At 36.1% G+C, this 26,630-nt stretch overlaps 1 protein-coding gene across 3 annotated transcripts in view; it reads left to right on the forward strand.

The window, feature by feature from the left end:
- Positions 1 to 1,630: 1,630 nt before the first annotated feature.
- The window catches only part of Ndfip (Nedd4 family interacting protein), a 50,100-nt gene continuing 25,100 nt past the window's right edge, over positions 1,631 to 26,630 (forward strand). Inside the window, exons 1-2 of one of the 3 annotated variants that reach the window (XM_069820871.1) lie at positions 1,631 to 1,653; positions 2,620 to 2,763. In XM_069820871.1, the coding sequence (XP_069676972.1) occupies positions 2,716 to 2,763 (48 nt within the window). In that variant the 5' untranslated portion in view covers positions 1,631 to 1,653; positions 2,620 to 2,715. Of the gene's footprint in view, positions 1,654 to 1,921; positions 2,142 to 2,178; positions 2,394 to 2,619; positions 2,764 to 26,630 lie in introns of those variants that run through there. The other 2 variants (XM_069820870.1, XM_069820869.1) reach the window with 2 other exon arrangements.

The following is a 26,630-nucleotide window of genomic DNA, read 5'->3' on the forward strand; positions in this document are numbered from 1 at the left end:
ATCATAATATTCGTTGCTGGATAATTAAACCCTCTCAATACAGGTACCATTGCCGCAGAGAATTATAAGATAAGACGGACTGAGCATAAGCGAAATATCTGTATTAATAAGTTTGTACCATCAAGAGTTTAGTACTTATTGTGTTTATAGGGCCTACTCCAATTTTCTTTTATTAATGCGTAGGGCTCTTTTTGTTAACAAAGAGGAAAGTTTGCACTTGCATCACACACAATTTGTCATTATTGTTCAAAATAAAGTAAGAACAGTTTTATTCTGCAAAAGCCTCTGCCTAGTTGCGAGACACGTGTGAGATCAATGTTTGTTTCAAATTATATTAGACTACACGATGTCTCCATCACGCGACAATATTTGTTTCAAATTATATTAGACTACATGATGTCTCCATCACGCGAAAAGAAGTGTACCTAGCAGTGGCTCCTGTTGTTTCTGATAACAATGTTAATCGTAAGTATCTTATCGTTTCAATAAATGTGGTGAGTTATGATCACGAGTAACTTTCTATTAGTGTCACTCTTTAATTATTATGTTGCATGCTAAGAGGTTATTTGTAGTTTTAATAATTGCAGTTTTCAAAAAGTTCTCTGTGTTAATTCCAATTTCAAATGAATTTTTCTCAATAACTTAATTACCGTACTGGATATTTTTTTTTAATTTTCGCCACTAACCTTTCCTATATTTTACTCCTATTAGTTACATACGTCGTCTCTCTTGAAATCACCTGGTGAGCACTGAATTACATAATTTCATATTAGGTTAGATTAGCTGTAAGGTAATTAAATTTGTGACGAAGTCAAAAAATTATTTATTTTTCTTCTGCCGATTAAATTCATCCGTCTTTAGGTGCTTTGCTTTGGTTGCATCGAGTATAGCTTGTCATTTAATATCTGGGCTATATTTAGTGAAACTAATAAAACATAGGCCTAAGCTGTTATAAAACGTAAAGTTTTGTGTGTATTTTACTTTTTACTTATTAACATAGTCTTAATATGTAGCTCATTTCACAATAATACTAACTTCATCATAGTTATTTCCTACAACATCCGAGCCACGCCCCTTTGTTTTGACTAACCGAAACATGGCGGACCAATGTTCAATTGTCTTCAACTTTCTGAGATCTTTGTCCTCTCTATAGTATCTAACTCGTTGCCCGTTCCGTATGGTTTGCGCAGCCACTAGTGTAGGGCCTTGTTTTTCGTGATGGTTTGCAGGCTGGAAACCAAAGATGATCATATAATATCACCACTGAAATCATGTCGCCATGTTCGTTGTTTTCCAACTAAACCTGTTTTTTCTATATTGTTTAGTTTCTAAGAAACAACAATTAAATATCGGACTTTAGCTGTTTTGCACTTATGGCTTAATTACTTTGTTATGACATTTACTACTGTTAATATAGGACTTTAGTTGTTTTCCACTCACGGTTTAGTTTCTTTCTGACCATGAGTGTTGGCAATAGATGAAGCAGCAGATGATTTTCCAATCTGAACTGTGAAAAGAGCCAGCTCCGTGTGAACAACTACCATCACCGTTGGCAACATGGGAGCCAGCCACTCAGCAGGCAGGCTACCCATCCGCACAGACACCTTGGAATCCATCACAGAAACACGCACCGTCTGAACTAGGCTTACGTGTGTACGCACCACACAAACAAGTTATCGAACGGATCTTTGAACGTCAGCGTACCAAATACGAATAACGTTCATAGACGTTGTATTTCATGTAGACACTGTTTATTTTCTAGCAAATTGCTGGAAGTCATTTTCCCCTTGCTTCCGAAAAAAAAAAGTTTTTTTTTTTTTTTTAAGTGGAAACGGCTCCTCTCATTTTGATCTTTAAAATTGAGTGCACGTCTCGTGTGAGACTTTTTTGTAGTGGTATTTTTGGTCCATGAGCGATCTGTGAAATAGTCTTTGTGTCAGCGGTTGTTGGAATTTTGTGTATCTACTGACGTCACAATACTCGATACTTGTTAAATATTTTTTCTATGAAAGTACAGTTTTAAAGAGTATTTCACTACAAATGTGTGTTGTAACGAATATGTTCTCACTGTTGTAATCATGAGAAGAGCTATGTAGACGAAATCCATTGAGCAGCGCTTTACTTGCATAATAATTGCTTAGGTGAATAGATAATGGAAGGCTGCTGTTGATACCGTCAAACTTACTGGTTTGGTTTCAGAACGCACTTCGATGTCTTGAAGTGTTGTGAGGGTTGCTTGCGTTGAGTGTCATCGATTGATGTAAAAGAGGAAATATTTGTATAAGTTTTGTTGTGTTTAAATAACTTCAATTATTGTTGTTTTTTATTATAAATTTATTTTATTTTATTACCCCTCCCCGTAAAGAATGGAGAGAAATACGCGCTGTGACTTGGTGAGAAATGTTAATTTTTAGTATATTGATAATTTATTATTGGAGCTTTCACTATGGTCCTACTTTTCAATGCTTTAGAAGGTCATTTTGTTATTTGTGACAGTATATTATATTAGGTTATGTTAACTCAGATATCTGTAAGATGTTCCTCAATGAGTATTTACTACAATTTTTGTAGGCAAGTTATTGGTCTCTTGTGTAATTATTTTTTTGTATTCTATTTCAGCTTCAGCAGCCTGCTTCTCCTGCCGATGAACCTCCTCCTGTGCCCGCTGTTACATTGACTATCACTCTACCCTCTACTGCATTGCCTCAGACTGAGATGACTGCTAGTGGGTTATCTCCTTCCACTCGAGGTCTAGATCAGCAGGTAAGAATGCAACTAACAATAAGTTTCAATATAGGTTATATTACAGTGCTTTAATGGGTAGTCTATATGGAATCGTTCCGTGTGCGCTTCTATACAGTTACCTAGTGTAATACATAGGCCTATCACTGTAAATTGTGTGAAACGTTATTGCTATTATGTACGCAATTGCAACTACGGAGTCCGCCATAAGTCAGTTTGGTTGAACGAGGATTGAGCGTATTCTCTTCCTGCACTTCCAGCCATCTTACATGTCATACCAACATAACTTACGAGGCATTACGAACGTTCCGCGCTAGTTTGCAATATTGCAGCGGGATGGTTACGCGGGTATTTAAAATGTATAAATTCATAGCTATCGATATAACATAACGAATGTTTCGCGCTAGTTTCTAATGTTCGAGCGGGAATTCGTAGTTGTGGAAATGGCTGCAGTAGGTGATCGTATTAATATTAGAAAGCTGAGCATTATTAATAGTGAAAATGAAGCGCAACAGTGGTGCCGGGAGAAAGGTCTGCTTCCCGCAAATATGGAGTGTCCACTTTGTGGGGAGTTTTCGTACTCCCAAACAATAAGGGAGTGCGATGAGACGAATGTACCAGATGTAGCGGAGTCAACGATCACGGATTGGTTTTCATACTTGAGGGAAGTGTGTAGAGGTAAGAAAATGAACTTTTATGGCAGATTGGGTTAATTTAGGATTTTACTGACAGGTTAGGTTAGTTTAGGATTTTACTGACAGGTTAGCTTAGGATAGATAACGATGAAAGAGTAATGGAACGTATCGTATGATGACGCAGAATATCTGCATGGAAATATCATATGTACTTCGGTACATTGAAATAATATTAGGATAGATAAGGTTAGTGTAGGATTTTATTGACAGGTTAGGTTAGCTTAGGTTTTTATGGTGCGTTACGTAATTATTTGACAGGTTAGGTTAGTTTAGGATTTTAGTGATAGGTTAGGTTAGTTTAGGATTTTAGTGACAGGTTAGGTTAGTTTAGGATTTTAGTGATAGGTTAGGTTAGTTTAGGATTTTAGTGACAGGTTAGGTTAGTTTAGGATTTAAGTGACATATTAGGTTAGTTTAGACTTTTATAATGCGTTGCATAATTATCTGTGACAGGTTAGGTTAGTTTAGGGTTTTGGTTTGGTTAGGTTAGGTTAGTTTAGGGTTTTGGTTAGGTTAGGTTAGGTTAGATAAGGTTAGTGTAGGATTTTAGTGACAGGTTACGTTATCTTAGGTTTTTATGATGCGTTACGTATTAGGTTAGTTTAGGATTTAGTGACAGGTAGGTTAGTTTAGGATTTTAGTGACAGGTTAGGTTAGTTTAGGATTTTAGTGACAGGTTAGGTTAGTTTAGACTTTTATGATACGAAGCATAATTATCTGTGACAGGTTAGGTTAGGTTAGGTTAGTTTTGGATTTTGGTTAGGTTAGGTTGGGTTAGAATTTTGGTTAGGTTAGGTTAGTTTAGGGTTTTGGTTAGGTTAGGTTAGGTTAGTTTAGGGTTTTAGATTAGGTTAGGTTAGTTTAGGGTTTTGATTAGGTTAGGTTAGGTTAGTTTAGGATTTTGGTTTGGTTAGGTTAGGTTAGTTTAGGGTTTTGGTTAGGATAGGTTAGGTGAGGTTATGTTAGGGTTTTCTTTAGGTTAGGTTAGTTTAGATTAGGTTACGATTTTGGTTAGGTTAGGTTAGTTTAGGGTTTTGGTTAGGTTAGGTTAGTTTAGGATTTTGGTTAGGTTAGTTTAGGGTTTTAGTTAGGTTTATGTTAGGTTAGGTTAGAAATTTGGTTAGGTTAGGTTAGTTTAGGATTTTGGTTGGGTTAGGTTAGTTTAGGGTTTAGGATAGGTTAGGTGAGGTTGGTTAGGGTTTTCTTTAGATTAGGTTAGGTTGCGATTTTGGTTAGGTTAGGTTAGGTTAGTTTAGGGTTTTGGTTAGGTTAGGTTAGTTTAGGGTTTTGGTTAGGTTAGTTTAGGGTTTTAGTTAGGTTTGTTTATGTTAGGTTAGGTTAGAAATTTGGTTAGGTTAAGTTAGTTTAGGGTTTTGGTTAGGTTAGGTTTGTTTAGGGTTTAGATTAAGTTAGGTTATTTTAGGTTTTTGTTATGTGTTAGATAGTTTTAGCTTTTTTATGCTTTGTGTAGGCAAATCTGTGGCAGGTTAGGTTGGGTTTGTTTAGGATTTTGTTGAGAAGTTGGGTTAGGTTAGTTTAGGCTTTTGTTATGCTTTGCATATACGAAACTGTGCAATGTTGGGTTAGGATAGTTTAGGTTTTATTGACAGGTTAGGTTAGTTTTGGAGTTTAGTGAAATAGGTTAGGTTAGTTTAGACTTTTATGATGCGTTAGGTTAGGTTAGTTTAGGTTTTTGTAGGCTTTTATTTGCTATAAGTGTTATTTTCTTTCAGACAATGTGGATCGCCGTTAGAAGAACGAACCTAGAATTGGAGGGCCGAATCATATAGTAGAAATTGATGAATGCAAGATTGGACGTAGGAAATTTTAGGCTGGTGGTCGTATAGTGGAGGGTTCTCGGGTTTTGGGCATGATAGATCGCGAGACGAAGGAAGTGCGATTGGAGATTTGTCCGAATAATAAGAGGGACAAAGATACTTTTCTTGGTGTTATTCGGAAACATGTCGCCGCTCAAACCACAATAATGACGGACTGCTGGAAGGGATATGAAGGCCTGGATGTTAACAATTTCCGTCATTTGACTGTGAATCAGAGCCTCAACTTTATTGATCCGGAAAGCGGTGCATGCACGAATTTGATCGAAAACGCAAGCGATTGAGTGTGGCTGTCGTGAAATAGTGATTTTTTGTTTTTTACGTTGGCAGTTGAAGGACGTCATTGTGTATCATAATGGCGGGCTTCGAAAGAAAGTTCAGTTGTGAAATTTATGTGTTTATTGTAGTAATATATGCTCCAGCGGAGTGTTTTTCAGTGCGTATTGAATTAATAACAGTTCAGCGTTCTTCACATTACATCGTATCGTGTGTTTCATGTGACTAAAATCGTTTCACTGACTAGAAAACAGAACGTTTGCACTCACATTACGTTGGACGTTTCATTTCACAGGTAATTTGCCACATATCTCTACAGTTATTTTACTTGTAACAATTACCAATAGAATGCTTAAGTTTTAAAATGCATCTCCACAAAAAATTCCATCAAATTCGCTTTATAATTCGAACATTTTGTATTGCAAAATCGTCGGAATCCGCTCAATCCTCGTTTCACCGTCAGTTTACCAACTGTCATTGTCGACATCCATTATTGACGTATCACGCATGCTTTCGACAACCTGTAATGGTTGACTGCATGTTGCTTCTTTCATTTGGAAAAAGTACTGTAGACTTTGGAATAGGCTTTTAGGAGATGTTGAATGCACATATTATAGGGACGGGAGTGGATGACAGAAACTGGTCACTACACCGTTCTTTTAGATTATGTGTAAGTTTTATTAGTAATTTTGATGTTCATGTTAATGTATTATTATTAATTAATTATGAACAGAAAAAATTTGTACTGAACAGCGAGTGTTCCTTCTGCAAAAGTGGTCGCAGTATGACCGTGATTTTTCTGAAGTGAAAAATTTTGAATGGCTATTTTCTTATTGGAAAACTCCTACTCGCTAAGAAATTTATAGGCCGAAGAAGCGGTTGGTAGTTCTTTAGAAGAATTGAACCATCACCACATGTTTCCCAGTTCAAATTTCAAAATGAAAAACTGAGCTATAAAACAAAACTTTGAAAGTACACCACAGGGTAACGATTTTTTCTCTTTTACTACTGAGTCATTAAACCACCAAACACCACTTCTACTCCATGAAATGTTTTGATTGTTGGGTGCAAGAAAAAGATATGCAAGTTTTTGCAGCCTTCTCTGTGATACAAGTATTCATTCAGTCATGATCACTTGCTTACCCAGCATTCTCCAATCTTTCCTATTTTCTGCCTTCCTCTTTGTCTCCGCATATGATCCACTTATCTTAATGTCATCTATCATTTGAGATCTTCTTCTGCCCCGAACTCTTCTCCCATTCACCATTCCTTCCAGTGCATCCTTCAGTAGACAGTTTCTCCTTAGTCAGTGACCTAACCAATTCCTTTTTCTCTTTCTGATCAGTTTTAGTATCATTCGTTCTTCACCCACTCTTTCCAACACAGCTTCGTTTCTTATTCTGTCTGTCCATTTCACACGCTCCATTCTTCTCCATATCCACATTTCAAATGCTTCTATTTGCTTCTCTTCACTTCATTGTAATGTCCATGTTTCTGCCCCATACAATGCTACACTCCACACAAAGCACTTCACTAGTCTCTTCATTAGTTCTTTTTCCAGAGATCCGCAGAAGATGCTCCTTTTTCTATTGAAAGCTTCCTTTGCTATTGCTGTCCTCCTTTTGAGTTCCTGGCTTATTGTACACCCCAAGTATTTGAAGCTGTTCACTTGCTCCACTGCCTCATTTAGAATTCAAAGTTTACCTTCGTTATTATTCTTCCTATGACCATGGTCTTCGTCTTGTTTGCATTTATCTTCATCCCATACTGTTCACAGCTGTCATTTAGCTCCAGTAGCATTAGAGACATAACGAATGTGATACGGGCCCACTTGCAAAATTAAAATTTCGGGCCCCCTAAAATAAAATGTATCGTTGCACCCAAATGTATAACCTATCAATAACTAACAATAGCATAAATATAATTTCAACTTTAATGTATATTTCCACGTTATAAGAAAAAAGGGATTAATCGTTCATTATTGTAAGATAATTAAAATAATAACAATCATTAATAAATTTTTTTATTAAAAAACATATAATATATACTATAGTTTCAGCATGCTTGGCCGCGAAACCAGATGGCCCGGGTTCGAATCCCGGTCGGAGCAAGTTACCTCGTTGAGGTTTTTTCCGGGGTTTTCCCTCAACCCAATACGAGCAAATGCTGGGTAACTTTCGGTGCTGGACCCCAGACTCATTTCACGGCATTATCACCTTCATTTCATTCAGACACTAAATAACCTAGATGTTGATAAAGCATCGTAAAATAACGCAATAAAAAAAGTACTATAGTCATTGAAATTAAGTAGGCGGGTAGGCCTATTAATAAGCATATACTTCTATCTGCTGTTTGTTGTACTTATAAAACTTCACTGTACTCACATTGAACTCTAATGAAACTGGACCATGCGGCGTGCTTTCTGTGATGCGAAGGCATTGATGATTTTACTGACATCAATGAAACTAGCCCTTTCACTTTCGATACTGTGGAGGCTGAGTTCACTAAGTCTGTCTTGGGTCATAGAATTTCGCAGATAGTTCTTTATAAGTTTTAGCTTCGAAAATGATCGTTCGGCTGAAAATACAGTAACCGGAATAGTTAGACATAGGTAAAATGCCATGCATAAGTCTGGAACGCTAGCAGCTGCGATTGAATTTTCTATTACTAATAGATTTGTTAATTCAGATACAGGGGTTAATGAGGCTATTTCTTTTTTCAGAGCATTTCTGAAACCTATTACCTGGTCTGGGAATTCACTGGATAAATCTTCCTCTTATTAATTTTGAAGAACCACAGCTGTATTGTGAATCTCTTTGTCTGAAGCAGAATTTAGAAATTTTGGGGAAATAATTTTGAAGAAATGGTTAACATTATGCATATCCTCAAATCTATTATTTAATTGGGCAACGATAATGTTTAAACAGCCATTAAAAACAGTGGTTCTGAAATATATCTTTGGATCTACTATCCACTTGTCCTGACACAATTCATCAAAATGTTTTTTTTACTTTTTCAAATTGTGATTGAATGCCCCAGCTCTTTGCCAAAGATGTAGCTGATAACATTGCTTCTTCAAAATTATTTCGATAACAATATAAATTATCGGCTGCATTCTGAATAAGAGAACATGCTTTATCAAGCTCTACATTTTCCGATTGCATAATTTGTGATGCTAGATTAGTACATTTTAGAATCTTTGATTGCAACACTATTTGAAAAATGAATTGAAATTTCTCTAATTGGTTTTTCAAAGCAACAGCTTGTTCTCTTTCTTCCTTTTCTTTAGATATCAATATAAATTTTGTCAGAGCCTTAAGTACATCTACATAAGCATAACACAGGGCTTTAACAGACTGGTATCTCGAAGACCAATGTGTTGGGCAAAGTTTTTTTAAGGTATAAAAAGACACAAATGTTATCATCTTTTAATACCATGACTGAAGAAAAGATACATTTCCACTGTGTCATAAACGGACCTAACTTCTTGAATTCCACATGCAGCATTGTTAAGTACTAGATTTAAATTATGTGCTGCACAATGTACATATTTTGCAGTTCAGTTCTCGTTCTGACAGCTTTGTATATGCCTGACATATTGGCGTAACCGTCATACCCCTGACTACGGCATTTAGTTAATAAGAGTCCCTTTTCGTCTCTTGCACTATTTCCTTCTCTATTCCTAATGCACTTTGATCTTTTATTTTGCGAAAACCTAAGAAGCTTTCATTTATCTTCATGTCACAAGGCTTAATTGTTCTTTTTTTTTATGTTCTGTGTTGTATCTGTAATTATTGAAAAGAATGGGGCAGCTTTAATGTCATTAATAATTTCTTTTTCAACTGCACGGGATAAAACATTTATTAACTAATTTTGAATAGAAGGACTTAGGTACTTTTATGTATATTTTGGTTTATTTATGAGATCGTGTAATACAGGATCGTACTTTGCGAGAAGTTCGATGATTGCTAAATGTTTCCACTGTTTGTTTTTCCAATTGGATTCCTATGTCCCCGAAAAGCTAGATTATTGGATGCCATAGTTAAGGTCACATTCACGATACGCTTGAGGACTTGTTTCCTTATGTTTTCACTTTTCTTTAGTTCTGAATTCATACCCACGTCAACTGTGTTTTTCTTATGCCACAAATTGAAAACGACGCATGCGTTCAAATGTGCATAAGTAGTTTCGTGTCACACTATACTTTTGGTTAACCGTCTCCCCCTTCGCTTCAAGCTGAAGACAACTTCTGTTGTCCAAAGAGCCAACACGGTTTACAATAATCAGAGTCATTTTTAATTCAATAACACAACCATTCTCTCCTAATTCTTTCCCCTGTCAATGTGAATTTATCGTAATATTTCGTGGGAAAGGATCTGTTATCCTGCTTAGGATCTTTAGGGAAATGACCCGCTGGCTCTGGCTGATAAGGATTTTGTCTAATGAAGAACTTTTTAGTTTCATTATCTACTTCTAACTCATAATCTGCATGATCATTTGAATACTTTGCAACTGCGATATTGGTAGGTCTAATTACATTTAAGGAAATTTTGTTACAATCTTCCTTTTTGCTTATGCTTTCACAAATTGCTGTCTCTACTAACATCTATTTCTATATCACTTTTCACTTCAGATGCGCACTCACTTGTGGCACTGCAAACATTTGTAACTAACTGTTGAGCTAGCACTACTACTAGGACCAGGAAGAGAAAAAAATTACCAATTTTCACCAATTTGTTTGTTTCTTTTTCTAACTCTCGCTTTTTCTTTCTTTCCTGTGCACCACTTAGATGTTCATACTGAACTTTATACGGTTTCATTTTTCAGTAACTGCAGTACTATACTGTCTATACTCTCTAATCATAATTTACTCGATTAAAACCCAGAAAAAATATACGAACAAAATTAAATGCAAAACTGTTCAAATAAAGTTGGAAAAATATCACACCGATCACACAACTGACATTAACTTCCCGCAAAGAGAGCTCTTTTGAAACTGAGTAAAGTTGACTGATCGTTACTACACAAACATAAGTTATTATTGGAGAATTATTATTGGCATTATAAATTTGAACGAAAACCCATTCCATTGTTGTCGAATAAATGTATAACAATAGTTAACATTCAGAAAAAAATGTGCATAAAACCATCTCATCAAGGAAACACAATTTATAACTAAAATATGATATTTTGGTATCAATTTTCATTGTTGTCATTATGATCAAATAACTTTGCGCTACTCTTTTGTGAGGACTGAGAGTGATACTGCACACCACGTGTATGTGTTATATGACATGGCTGTCGGCAAGGGCACAGGGCAAGGATTTTTTAAAGCTGTGCTGCATCCAACAACATAGCCCGATTCTACGAAACTGTCGTGAATAATGATCTGACCAGTTCCATACAGGCTGCAATTAATTGGGCTTTTTTTTACTTTCTTCTTATTTTTTTTGCGTGGTGTTTGCGGGCCCCTTAAAACCCCGGGTCCGCTTGCATTGCAGGCCCTAACGTTACGCCCTTGAGTAGCATATCCCTTAGTATCTTCTCCTCTTCCGCTAGCAATGCCATTTCATTAGCAAATCTTATGCTCTTTATTCTTCTTTCTCCTACATTCAACCCCCCCCCCCCCCCCATGTTCTGAAAACAATTCTTCACCAAATTCTCCAAGCAGATGGTAAAGGGCATCCTTGTCATACTCTTTTCCCTATTTCACTTCCTTCTGCCATTTCTTCTCCTATTCTGACTTTGACTCCTTTCATATAAAGGTTACTGAACAGCCTCCTGTCTTTCCAATCCACACCTGTTTTCTTCAGGATGTTCATCAGTTTGTTCCAATCCACTCTGTCAAACGTCTTTTCTAAGTCCACAAATACTATATACACTTCTTTATTCTTCTCTAGGTATCTTTTGCCGATTGTTCGTAGTAGCACAGTCTACTATATACAGTCACGAAGCTTGGGATGATTTTCTGCATTTCTCGCGATAGTTGCTAGCCGCTCGGAGCGCTGTGAGTACTAGGAACAATAGACTGTGTCACTGCCATCGTGATCTAATACAGGCCGTAAGGCGACCATGTGACTCGCTCAACCTGATCATAAAGGGCGGCGTTTCAACCATATAAATTAATTGGAATGCATAAAGAGCAGGGGCGGCCCGTCCTTATGTGCTACAGTGCTACAGCACAATGATAATTTTTGCTCAAAGTGTTTGCAATACCATAGTATTTGATCTGCCATTTGACAATTTCCCGTGGTTATGTTCATGATGCATTATAGAGTGTTTAGTCTTCGCTCTTCGCTCTTTGGTGCCTCAGGGGATTCGTTGTGCTACTCAAAACTTACATGAGAATGTAGACAGTTAATGCGCATGTACGAAGCTGAAATAACTGCTCTGATTGGCTATTTTTACGCGGGGAAGTGCTGTAGTCAGCTTCAGCACAACACAGCTTGGAGATTGCAAAAGTAAAGCGTAAGGAAAGAATGCTTGTTTGTGGAGGAACTCGGAACTATGTACAATGTATTTGGTAATTCAAATGTTCGACTGCTGCTGCCATCTACCAGTTTTTTGAGGTTCCTCCTGAACCAATCAGCAAGCGACGGAAAATTGAATCCCAGAAAATTGATGCCAAGGAGGTATGTAACAGTATAATTCAGGGAACTACTCGTCGTTTCCAATCTTTAAGCTACCTAGACGCAACAAAATTGTTAAACAGCGAATTTTTTGACAATTTTTTGCATAATTTTCCTGAACGCGAACTTGAAGTGGCTGTCAACAGCTATACTGTACTGAACAAAAGAATGTTAAAGACACAACTTGGAGTTCTATACGGAAGATCCGACTTCCGAAATATAAATGGCTGTTCAATTGTTACAAAACATAGTCTCCAACAATTCACGTGATCCTTTCTATGAAGTAACGAAGTTGTTAAATATTTTGGTTACAACACCAATGACCACTGCTGAGCCAGAAAGATGTTTTTCTTGCTTGAAACGCATAAAAACGTTTTTAAGGAACACTATGTCCCAGGATCGCCTCACTGCTCTTGCAATACTGTCAAAAGAAAAGAGTATGATGTCCAAGATGGAGGGGTTTAACTCCAGGGTAATTGACAAGTTCTGCAGTAGGAAGGAACTCCATATTTCGTCACTAGGCGAGTCTCAAATTAAGATAAATACGTATAAGTGTATACAGTAGGCCGATATAGAGATCGTAGCACACTCATTATTTTGACCACCAGCCGCTACTGATAAAGAGTAATATATATTTCTCTAAAATGTAGTGTAATTGCATTAATAAAATTTAAAACAATGATTAGGAGACACGTCAGACATAATTCCTTGTGAGTTAAGGTGTAATATTGTTTTTGGTGTGAAAATTATGTTGTTCGTATGTGTAATACCTGCCTTTATTTCGATTAAATATTGCGAAATTCTTGTACATTCATTTATGCACGATTCAATAATTTTCAGTTGTACCGTATGAATATTTAGATATGTTGAAATTATAGGTAATGTTTACTGTACCAGTTGTCCCTTTCTGTCTAATTTTAGTGGTTTCCAATGCCCTGCCACTACATATGTATGTTATGTCATATGGAAATTATAGGTTATGTTTACTATATTTAACTTATATTCCCATATTCGCAATTATACAGTGTAATTAAACATAATGTCATGTATGACACCTGTCACATTCCATTTGTCTGTATTTTAATACTACAATTGAGTACTGAATTATTGTATTTATCTACTACCTAAGAGATGAAGTAACACAATCATATGTACACTAATTTCATAGGAGTGGTATGGTAAATTTTCTGTCTACAATTAAGGAAGGTAGATGTGCTAAATTAAAATCACAGTAAAAATTTCGTTTTTATTGAACCTCAAAATAGCTTCCATTCTAAACTTAAAATGTTGATGTGAACAGATTATGTTAACAAGTAAAATTCTCCTCACATTAAAATCACAGTTTTGTAATTATTTCTGCAACGTATTATGCAACAAGAAGTAAACGAAATTTATGGACACATTACACTAAATAAAACTTAGCAATGATACACAATAAAGTTATAATTTAATATTTCACTGAGCTACATACACTGAAATAGAAAACCTGAACATACATTACAGCCTGGTCTAGATCGAAAAGACATTGACTGTGCCGTATTTCGCTTTGTTGTGAAAAGTTGTGTAAACTGTGAAATGTTCGTTGTCGGTTGTAATAACTGTAAATGGCTAAAATACAATAATTTGAATAATAATATGGGACAAGGAGATGTTTGTGGTAGATACTATAAATATTGTAAGAAAAAGACGTCAGAGTTATACCTCTTCCGAAAGATCCAGGAAGTGAGTTTATAAAATATAATATATACTTTATGAAAATAATATATAAACTTTATGTATTTCATATTTAAATAGTGGAAGGAAGGTGTTAATTTTTTCAAAAGAATACGATATTGAAAGTACAATACATTTTATTGTCTGCTGGGGAAAGGATCTGTGATGAGGTGATAGTACCGATCCTGGTGGTTAGTAACTATCTATGGATGGATATTTCAACTGTCTATGTATGCATATTTAGTAAGTATTGAGCTTCGTGACTGTATATACTAGACTGTGGTAGTAGTTCAATTGCATCCCTTGTACCTCTTCCTTTCCTGAAGCCAAATTGCTCTTCTTCTAACTGTCCTTCCATCTTAGAATATAAACTTCAATTCAGTATTCGCAGGAGAATCTTCACCGAGTACGATATCAGGCTGAGAAGAAAGAATACATGCCACTACTTTAGTGTTATGTTTTGCGGAAAAACAACTTTTGAACTTAGCAAATGTACAGTATAGGGGATGTATTCCTGATAGAGTAACTAATTACCAGCCAGCTAATTACCGTTCCAGGGTTGACTGCTTGGACATAAGGAGTCAGGTTACATTTCTCAAGTCAGGTAGTATCTAAAATTCTACCATCCTTCAATAGTAGCCCAAGGTCCTGGAGGCCAGCTCCAACCCTTGTCGATTATAGTATTGTTAGATCTGCAAACAGGTTACTCATAGCACAACTTTCCACCTCCAACAAATCTGATTGCTCTCTTTAACTAAAAGACTCAGAAGTGCACTTCACATACACACTGCGATTTTTCAGTGCATGACATTACGTTACTATGGAAACCAAGTGTTGGATGAGAATGGGAACCCAAATAGTTTTACCTCTATAGTATTGTAAGTTCCAATAGACACCGCTTTGCTTGGCGCTCGTAATAGTTGATATTATTCTAGTCATGCTACAATTGAATGTCATTCATATTGGCTAAAAAAAACTATTTCTGCTTTATATATTTTATTTTATAAACAGCTTTCCCAATGACGGGACTGCCTCATTGGACAAAGCATAATAAACATACTGAGTGAAAACAATAATTAAAATTAATTATTGTTAGTACTTACATAAATCGTTTTAGTGCCACTTCACCTACTTCACAAGTAATCAGACTGCGAACTGACACTCCACATACAAATAAAAGGGCTTAAATTTATTGTTAATGATTTTCTTTAGAAAATATTAATCTTCACAAGAAAATGATTCAGCCTTTTCCTCTGATATTTCGTGTTCAGTGTCATTGTTCAGCATCTGTACTTTGTAGATAAATGATCTAAATTTGAGTTCTTGTAAATCACTTGAATGCATATACAACTGAAATCAAACAAACAGAAGACAAAATAGTTCATGCAGCAAAATCCATGCATATTAAATATTTATGAGAGAAGGTGAAAATGCTCAGTGATCACCAAAAAATTGTTAATTTTCTGCTTGATGAAAAATATATGTAAAACCTACAATTGCCTATAAAGACGGTAGTATTCAAGGTCTTTCAGATACACAAGAGCCAGCAACAACAGTAAAATCATTTATAATAACATCTATAACGCCCATGAAAAAAAGGTACTGTAGCTCTGTATCCAGTAAAAAATTTAACAGCACAAAAACTGTATGAGCAGACACTCTCTGTCATTGATGCTTTAACAGAATGTGGATTTAGAATATTAACTTTGATATCTGCCTCTGATCGAGGTTCTGGCTGATATGTACATCTACATCTCACTTGATGATACGTATCAGAGGAAGAACAATTGTTTGTATGCATCTTAAGTCTGATGAATAGTATAATATGTAGCTAATCAGCGATATATGCACTGGAAGGGGGAAAGGAACTGGCCACCCTACCCCATTATCTTCTGGTTTAGTTGCTTCATAAATGGTGCGTTGTTGGTATCACTTGTGAAGTTCAGACCTGTCTTCGGACAATTGACTAAACAACAACAAACGACTTCAATATCAGACAATAATAGAGTTAATAGAAACATGTTAGAGAAATTGTTGTTGTTTTCTAATGCTAGGCGTTTGACAATAAAGTCATTTGACCTCTTGCACTCCAATATTTTTCAAAGATATTATCATGACTAGCCACTGAAGCACAGATTTTGAGATGTTCCGAATCCATTTATTGGTTTGAGTTGCACAATGGGCAGTTAGGGGACTGATATATTCCAATTCTATGCAGGTGTTTGGCCAAACAATCATGGCCTGTTGCCAATCTAAATGCAGCTACAGACGATTTTCGTGGTAAATCGGGAATTAACTGTGGATTTTGATGCAGAGAGTTCCATTTTTTCCCTTGAGATATTGTGTGTAGGTTCCTTAAAATCTAGTCTCAAAAATCCTAAGAAATCAGACGAAGACATTTTCATATTATTTGATACAGTTCATTTACCTAATAACACTGAACAACAAATTTTTACTTTTTGTCTTGCTCCGAAATAAAAATAGGTGAATATTACTAATATGTGTGCCCTAAATCTAAATTTAAAATCCAAATTGCCCCATCATGTACCATTTTTTGGGGAAAATGAATTGAATTTTTTATGACAAAACTTATTTGTTTTTAATTTTTCACTGCTACTGATAAAATTACAACATACTAGGGATTCAAAATTCCTCATAATACTTGAAAAATGTGTACCAGATACAAAAATGGTGTTACATAGTTTAAAACACAACAATAAAAATATTTCATGCATATGAGAAAAATCTCGGAATTTGAAGTTATATTTAAAGTAATTTTCTGGATGACTTCTGTTTATAATTAGACTTGGGACTGTCTTTTACAAGAAGCCAACAATAGTCTGCAAGCATGCTGGATGATGATCTTCCTTTATTTTCCATTTCAGATATTTCTTAATGAAATCTTTGCCCATGCTCGTCACTTACCGCTCCAAAGTTAGGAGGAAAGAAATCCAAATGAGAATGTAAAAAGTATATTTTAAGAGACATATTACACTCCATTTTGTCATATGCACTTGACATGATTTCCACAACAAGTTCTATGTAGGTCTCTGCCCTAGAATTTCCAAGGAAATTTGAGCAAATGTCTTTGAAAGTGCGCCATGCCATTCTTTCTGTAACGGAAAATTTTTCCTCAAACAAAGGGTCAGCCATAACTTTGTGAATTTGTGAACCGATGAAAATGCCCTCTTTTAATTTGCCTTCACTCATACAGGTAACTTTTCCTTTAAGTACTGAAAACCACACCCTTGTTTGTTCATTGCATAGATCTCACTTTGAACTGTTATGAAATTTACTTAATAGAAGGGACCAATATCTGCTTATTTATTAGAACATGCCAACAACCTTAAGAAACCGGAAATAAGTCATAAACTCATCACTCACCACCACTACCACTACCTCATTATCATCCACCACAACAACCACAACAATTACCACTACCACTACCATATTTAAAAGCAGACATTGGAATTTTGAAAAATATATATATACAGAATGGGTGAGAAGTCACTCCCTATTTTTAAATATCTATTTCTCAAAAGTTTATACAATAGAAACCCCATTTTTGCTCACACATTGCCTTGCATGTGCGAAAGTCACAACTCAGTATGTGCTCCAGCATTTTCAAGACATTCCTCAAATGGACAGGTACATTTTCCACAACTTTTCTTAGGTACTTGGCGGGAGTAGCAGCCATGACTTCACGGGTCCTATTTTCAAGCTCATAAAGTCTTGCATAAATAGTAGTTCAGATGCTTCGTCCCATGCAGAAATTATAGGTCAAACAAAATTTTGTAACATTGCCAAGTAATGTTCACCATTCATGGTTTCTCATAACAGATATGGTCCAGAAACACGAAGTTCAGACTTGACCCCATGGGACTTCTTTTTATGGGGATAGGCCAAAGATGAAGTGTATCAGAGCAAACCTCAAACTCATGAAGAGTTTGAAAATAGGATCCGTGAAGTCATGGTTGCTACTCCCACCAGTACCTAAGAAAAGTTGTGGAAAATGTACCTGTCCATTTGAGGAAATGTCTTGAAAATGCTGGAGCACATATTGAGTTGTGACTTTCGCACATGTAATGGCAATGTGTGAGCAAAAATAGGTTTTTATATTGTATAAACTTTTTGAGAAATAAGTGTTTAAAAATAGGGACAGACTTCTCACCTATCCTGTATATGTCAATGAAAAGAAAGTTTTGTAAAACTAGCACCTGCTCTTTCAACTAAAGTACTCTATCCAACATCTATTGAAAGACAAAACATTGTGTATGCAATTAAACTTTTCGATGAAAAAATATTGCTACATTTAAAGTAATGAAAAATTCAGATGTAAAAGGGACAGTGAATTTCTTGGAAATAATTTCATTCTGGTGGAAATGAGTAAATGTGAAACATCCCCTCAAAGGAATGGATTTATAGGACAGTCTTTCCGATCCAATTGGAAGCCCAGAAAATCAACCCATAATTTTTTTTAGACAATTTCATAGGACGGTTAGAAGAGTTGGACAGGATGAATATTTATGAAACTGAGAGAAAAAGGCATGGAAAATTATCAGCGAAAACATATATGGCCCTTCTTCATACAACAAGGACTCTCTTATGTATTTCAAAATTTTTGTTGACGGAAATGAAATTTCGATATGTAGGCCTACTCCTAGAAAAATTTCAAACTGACCACCTAGGAGCTCGTTTTGGCCAATACAGGCAAATGAGTGGAGGGAATTGTATATCTGAGGATGGCAGTAACAGAGGAGCAGGTATAGTTGCTCTTAATAGACAGAAGAAGAAGGTAGTAATATTGGACCCAACTGTACAGTTCGAAAAGGATGTATCTCAAGCCTTAGCGGTTGATCAAGAAAAACAAGTCATTTACCGCCCATGTGTTCCTCACGTGAGTCAGAGATATAATGCAATTGATTACACATGGGAGGTGAGGGGTTTGCTTTTGTTGCCGCGGATCGGCGTAGAAATATACTACTGACATTTTAAAACAATATGATATGACATCCCAAGATATTAAAAATAATTGTTTGAATATCTTAAAGATATCCATAGGCATTTTACATAATCATTTATATAATTTTAATTTTTTTAACTTTCTAATTTGCATATTGTACTATGATTGCTACCTACTGTATTGATTTTTCTCTCTATTCCATATATGAGTTTTTTTTAATTGTTTTCCGGACCTATATGGTCACCTGTTATGACAAGCAGATGTATAAATAAATAACACAAATCCTCGAATCAGAAAAGAAATTAAAACTCATGAGTCTTGTGAAAATGTATTCTTCAAAAATTGGGGAATTTAAAATAAAAAGTCGTAACACATGAAAGTTCAACAGAAAATGATGTGGAAGAGGAAACAGATTTGATGTCTTATGACACATTTGAAGACATAATTAATGGATCCAGCAGTGTCCATGTAAGTGAGTCAAATAAAATGACCCTTATTTATATTATAATTTATGCAGCTAATAGTGTAGGCAACTTATGACAGCCAAGCACCTGAAGTCAATGTTTATTTAAGAATAATAGATAGGGAAGCACTGAAGTGGCCATCACAGTTCACATTTGATGTTACGGCATGCATCTTCAGTTTATTTCAATGTTTAATTTCTGAAACATATGAGAAGAATTCCTTAAAGTAAAAAATCAGAGACATTTAATTCAACATATAGGCAGTGAAATGTGTGACAGTAACAACAGTAACAACATTGGTGCTGACTATAGTATTTGTGATTGTGAAATGTCGAATGGTGTTTTGGTTAGGAAGATATCAAATATTCTTTTGAAAAATTATTGCTTAATTAAATAAGACAGCTTGGAATCAACTTCAGGCAAGAAGAGAAAATTGCAGACATATGCACATTGAAAAGGTAAGACACATGCTGTCACATAAATTCCAAAAGAAATTGTATTTTCTATTATCATTCTAACATGCATTCACTAATTATATGCAAATGCAAGAATATAGATATATGTACATTTATTTCAATGAAAACATGCTTATTATTCGCATAAAACGAAGTATATTACACATAATAATTGCTCGACTTTTGGGGCCTGAGCTGTGACATCACGAATTGCATATCCAAGCCTATTTACATAGAGACAACCTTGACTTTAGTTCCTTTGGTATTGGCATGCTGTATACATTCTGAATAACCACCATGAGCTATGCTGAACTTACATTTACAAAGGAAGCAATGTTCTTTGCAATTGTAATGTTTACAGGGTTAATCCATGAATAACTTCTTCCCACTTTTTCTGATAAATACACACAAATATTTTGCTTTCTTTTGAGGAGTAGTTTTGTGTCCATCCATATTCTATTACTACCATTAAAGCAGATCCAAAAACGACATGCAACAACAGCTGCATGTGAACAAAATCAAATCACAAACAAACAAAGAAGAAAATATAAGGAAGGCAACTGGAGCATTAAGTAGAAGTGGAATTGTTGTAGTTCGTATCACTGCGTATTGAAGAAGTCATCCTATTGATATTATATCACAATATCGATGGTGCAATGATCACCCAGAAATGAGATTTTTAAAATGCAGGTTTAATTGTCAGTCTGTTATTATTTTCTGAAATACAGGGCATATGAACTCCCAAATTAAATCATAATGGGAGATGGGTTATTATATGGGAATTCCGATATAATGTAGGAAAATTGGCAAACTTAGGTATAGGCCTAGAGGGCACTTGGACAATGAAAACCCTAGTGTCCCTGTTTGTACTGTAGTACCAAAATGTGTGCTATGGGTGTAGAGTTGCCAACCCTTCCGTATTTCTCGGGTTCTCTCGTATTTGCTCCTAATTTTTAAAAGACTCCCGGTTCCCGTATTTTTATTCTCTTCGAGCATTTTTCTCCCATACTTTTTGCATAATCAAATGTTTAGAATAAAAATGTTTACTCCCAATTACATGCAATAGGACATTGGAGGCTTTTACACTGGAATCATTTTCTTGCTGTATGTTACTATAAACTCACATTATTATTAATAAATTGGATAAATTAAGCTTGAATTTAAATTTATATATTGTAACTTTTTATTACAAAACAATAATGAAATTTTATTATTTCAACAGTAATTACTGTCCACACCTGTGGAGTAACGGTCAGCACGTCTGGCCACGAAACCAGGTGGCCCGGGTTCGAATCCCGGTCGGGGCAAGTTACCTGGTTGAGGTTTTTCCGGGGTTTTCCCTCAACCCAATACGAGCAAATGCTGGGTAACTTTCGGTGCTGGACCCCGGATTCATTTCACCAGCATTATCACCTTCATTTCATTCAGACGCTAAATAACTTAGATGTTGATAAAGCTTCGTAAAATAACCCAATAAAATAAAATAAAAAATAAATAAAAACAATAATTACTTTCTATAATTTAGTTTAAATGCTCTCGTCAACAATGGGATTTCCACTCCACACAGTAACATGGTATTCGTTATTGCACTCCACAGACGACAATGACAATTTACTTGGATTATTGAGAACAACAATGTACTGCTAATTTTAACTAATGTTCACAAAGCACTATTTACAAATCAAAACTGTCAGTTCACAGTTCGTTTGCTTGGCTAGTTCTTCTAGCTCAGTCACTCGAGTTCACAGTATCTCGAACCCCAGACCTTCAGAGACAGTCCACTGAACTTCGAACTCAGGTTCCCCAACTGTGGTCCACTGCACTCGAACTCAGGGCTTCAGATGCTCACACAGCTGCGGACACACTCAAGTCGAACTCCGGTCTCGAAGCTGGCTTCACTGCTACACAAGACTGGCTTGCTGTCCAATGACTACAACAACACTGCTCCAGTTCACTTGCGTGTCGTAATTTATAACCAAACCATAGCTACGAGAATGTACGATGCTAGAAATTTCCACGGATGTCCAGAGATGGCATTCTCGAATTCTCTGGATTTCTCTTCTCTCTGCCGCGGTCGCTCTCTCTCCTCTCCTCTCCTCTCCTCTCCTCTCCTCTCCTCTCCTCTCCTCTCCTCTCCTCTCCTCTCCTCTCCTCTCCTCTCCTCTCCTCTCCTCTCCTCTCCTCTCCTCTCCTCTCCTCTCCTCTCTACGCCACAGCACATGCCCCAGGAAGCAGATGCGCGTGCAACTTGCGCCGAACCATGGCCGACCTAGCCCTTCTTCTGCCTGTCGTGAGATCGAATCTCACGTGGCTGTCACAATATAGTTTATTTGGAAAACGTTGAGAGCAAGTATCAGCAAGTTGGGAGTATTACTGAGATAAGTTAAAAGAGTAGTTCACAAGTGTAAAGCGAGGACATTTTCTTTATGTCAGGTTTAGAGATTTATTAACGTAAGTATGTTAACATAATATAGTAATGTGAGATGGAAAATTCGCCGTTATATATTTTTCCAGAAAATTTTTCCGCCTTACAAATAGTTGCTTTTTTCCTTCCCTTACAGCCTCAAGACCTCACATGTATTCTTCACTCAATATTCTCACACTTATCAGCTTATCAAATAAAAGTTGTAAGCCGTCTAACCTTTGATGGCTGTATTAGTACAGACTCCGAAACAATGCTATTGTCACGTTTGTCTTGCCGAGAGAGTATTGATTAAGAAATAAGAGCTGGCAAATATCATATGTTGAGAACTTTACTAATCTGATCTAAACTGTCACAAGAATATTACCTCGACATAGGCTGATGAAAGCCTTTTATTTTTAAATAATTACTGTTGGCTGAGAAAAACATTATAACAATTATGTTATATGATTCGTGATTTCTCTTCTTCGTTATATATGTGGACTCCTCACTTTATTTTTCATAACGCGTTCACAATCACAGCTCAATGAGTACCCGTACTGATCTGTGTTACTGAAACCAAAGCTGTTCTGCTACTGCAGTACAGCCCTGTTGTGTTCCCCTCTAAGCCGATTCACTCCCTCCAGGTAGGGGAATAGGAATTGCACGTCACACAGAGACAATTGCACAATGTGCAGGGTTTTGGCATGCCTGGGTTAAAGCATTAAGAACAACTGCTTCAGCCACCAACAAGAAGCCGCCAAGTCGCTGTAGAAACATCTGAAGTCCTGAAAATTTGGAAAGAGTGAGAGTGCATTTCAGCAGAGTCCTCGTCATTCTGTGCTACAGCATTCACAAGCTTTGGCTATATTGGGCAGAAGTGTTAGGAGGGTATTACATTAAGATCTACACTTCCATCCGTATAAGTTGCAAATTGTGCAAAAACTAGATTCTCATGATTATGTTATACGAATGCAGTATTGTCAAAATGTTTTACACATGATAAACACAGATGACCATTTTCTGAATAAACTCATAATGGCAGACGAGGCTCGTTTTCACTTGAATGGGTTCGTAAATAAACAAAATGTCAAGTATTGAGCACCTGAAAATCCATGTCTCATTCATGAAAAGCCTCTTCATAGCCAAAAAAGTCACATAATGGTGAGCAGTCAGCATGTTTGGCATTATCGATCCATACTTTTTCGAGGATGATGGTGAAACAGTTACAGTAACATCAGATCGGTACGTCCAGATGCTACGACAATTCTTGCAGAGGGAACTTCGTCGAAGACATATGGATGCACGTCAAATATGGTTCCAACAGAATAGGGCCATAGCCCGTACAGCAAGGAATTCTATGCAGGTCCTAAGGGAAATGTTCCCGGAACATGTAATTTCTCGCTTTGACAACATAAATTGGCCTGCAAGGTCACCAGATCTATCGGCACCTGATTATTTTCTATGGGGTGACCTCAAAAAAATAGTGTATCAGGAACGACCTCACACATTACAACATTTGGGGGAAAAAATTGAAAAAGAAATTCAACAAATCCCAAGGGACATGCTGCAGAGTGTGATGGATAATGTCAGGAGCCGTGCAGAGATTTGTATCAGGTCTGGTGGACTTCACATGAGTGAAGTGATATTCAAGAAATGAAGAGAAAACAAAATGGCATACTTTAAGGTATACTTTCTTTTTTTTGTTCAATATTATTTCCCCAATTAAAGTGTTATTTTCATACTTACAAACTGTCTAATTGTTTCTGCCAGACCCAATATAATTATATTATTGGATGCCTATTTCTGATCATATTTCAATGCAGCCAAAATTACGATCACAGGGGAGACTGGTGTGATATACCATAGGATATGAATGTAGGACAGTTTCAAATATCTTGGTAACCAGAAGAGACCTCTGCAAAGCAATTAAAGCCCAATTCTTAGCTTTCCCTTTATATCTTACAGTTGTCTGTTATTATATGTAGTTGTTTAGCTATAGGATTGGCCACCTGTAAATACTTTATCAAACAACTCCCAACTACTTCCTCAGATTCCCTTCCTCCTCCATTCTCGCTCCACAGAAATATGTAACCTTTATTAGAACCACAGACATGAATGCCATAGTCCAGTGTTTTTCCTTGGGGAGGCGCGAGAATTTACTCGATTTTTGTACCGAAATTGTAAAATATGCATTATATTCGAAATAGAACAAAACTATTCAGTAATAACATTTTTCTTGTCATTGATCCTTGATAATAATCAGAAGCATGGGAAGTGCAGTCTGGCAACAGCGTCCATTACTCAGCTTGATTGTAACTAGAGCAGCATTAATGGCTAGTGTCACTAAGTGTATTGAGGTTTAGAAGCTTGTTCCACTACGTCTATTTTTCATTTGAGACTTAGTAGTTCGTGAGTGTGCTATCTCAATGGATAAGTTTTTAAATACCGATACATGGTAAGAAACTTGAACTGGACAAGGCTGAACCTAGTGTTTTCGAGAAACCAAAATTGAAATACAGGAAATATGACAAGACGTATTTGGACTTCAGTTTCATCTGTAGCTATTACTATCAGTAATGAAGAAATACCTCAATGTGTCATTTATCTTAAAGTTTTGACAGTAGACAGTATGTTACCTAATAGCCCCAACCTGAGGTGACATTTTGAGACTGTATACAGCATTTTACAAGATAAGGATCGAAAGTACTTTTCCCGTAAAGCAACGGAAACAAAATGACATAAAAGTGCATTTCCTCAACAAGTGTCTGTGCTCAAAAAATCACTATTAGCATCGTACAAAGTAGCATATTATGTGGCACGTTGCAAGAAACCCCACATCATAGCCGAAGAACTGATTCTGCATTCAGAAATTGATATGATTGCCTTTCGCGAATTCTTATCTGTATGAAACTGGATTTTCAACCTTGGCAGTGATCAAGTCCAAATATGTATAGATCAAGAATACATCTCCAGAATGAGATGCTCATTGCCATTTCAAAATTTGAACCCAGACTTGGTAAACTGTGTGAAACCAAGGAAGCTCATACAACCCACTGATTTGGTTGAACGTTATGCCAGTAGCCAGTTAATAACATCTGTTTTTCTGTTTTTGCTACGGTTTGTGATTTTTCCTTCTTTAAATGAATTGACAGCAAGTGATAAACATTAAAAATGTATATTTTTCTGACTTTAATGACTCATATTTCATACTTCAAGTGTATCAACAGTAAATAAACATATGAAAGAGGTTTTTGTCTTTCATTATCGCATATTAAATGTTAACTGTTGAGAGGGGAGGTGTATGCTGCTTTCCGAAGCTCAGGGGATCCACGACAGCAAAAAGTTTGAAAACCCCTGCCATAGTCATATGTTCATATTTTTCGTTTATAAAATCCTGAGTCAGCTATCAGCTTAGAATTTGGGAAAGTTTGCTGCATGTCCATTGTTATCATATGATATTCTTCTGGTTTCTTCTTATCCAGAGTAGTTAAATAATCCATCTCCTGTCCGGTCATCATCATATTGGACATGTTAGTATCTGATTTTGGCATTTTGAAACCAATGTTATAATCAGACCAAAATATATAACTGAATTTACTTGCGGATATGTAGAAACATGATTTCTTTCCGCAATATGTGGTGTATTTATCACGAAGTAAGGAAGACATGTTCATATAATCCAGATACACTTTGTTGTGGTTCTGTTGTCTACTGTAATGACTACTGTATTATTGTATTGCATTGATGAAATTTCGAACACCTTGCACAGCTTCATCTGAGAATTTGTGAGGATGATTCCCATGCTTATCTGAAACAAAAGTTAATGTTAACTAATATCCTGGAGATAAAAAATTATTGCAGAATGAAATATATGAACCTCTTACGTCACTTTTTGTGCCTGAGAAACGGCTAGGTAAAATGTGAATACCTATTATTTCTATTTCCTTTGACTTTCAATAACATCAAAATTAATATTAAAACACATAATAAAAATATATAAACCTCTGCTTTTTTTTTTTTTCACCATTTTTATATTGGCCATCAAATGTGTTCTGGGTGTTAAAATTTCCCATGTCCTAGGAGTGAAATATGTTTTCTTCTTCCCCAAACAGTGTAGTATTGGAACAAGAGCAGGGATTTCCCAGAAAATTGCTTCAATGGAGTTATTTGTTTTGCTTGACATGTACAGCAGACCAGCATTACATCGACATTTGGCCTCCTGCCTCTTTCATTGATTACAATTGTGCTACCTTTTAGTGGTTTCTATAATTACTAACCTATTGACTAAAGTTTAACACTGCTGTTTGTGGTAACTTGTACATGATTGTTAAAAATTATATAGTTTGTTGTTCCCGGAAGTGTTTTCAGCATAATATAAAAATACTAGGTTTTTTTGTGAAGTTATTATTTTAGTTACAGACACATTTGTCATGGAATGATCCATATACAATGTG

Source organism: Periplaneta americana, chromosome 3 (genome assembly GCF_040183065.1).
Source record: "Periplaneta americana isolate PAMFEO1 chromosome 3, P.americana_PAMFEO1_priV1, whole genome shotgun sequence".
Lineage (NCBI taxonomy): Eukaryota > Metazoa > Arthropoda > Insecta > Blattodea > Blattidae > Periplaneta > Periplaneta americana.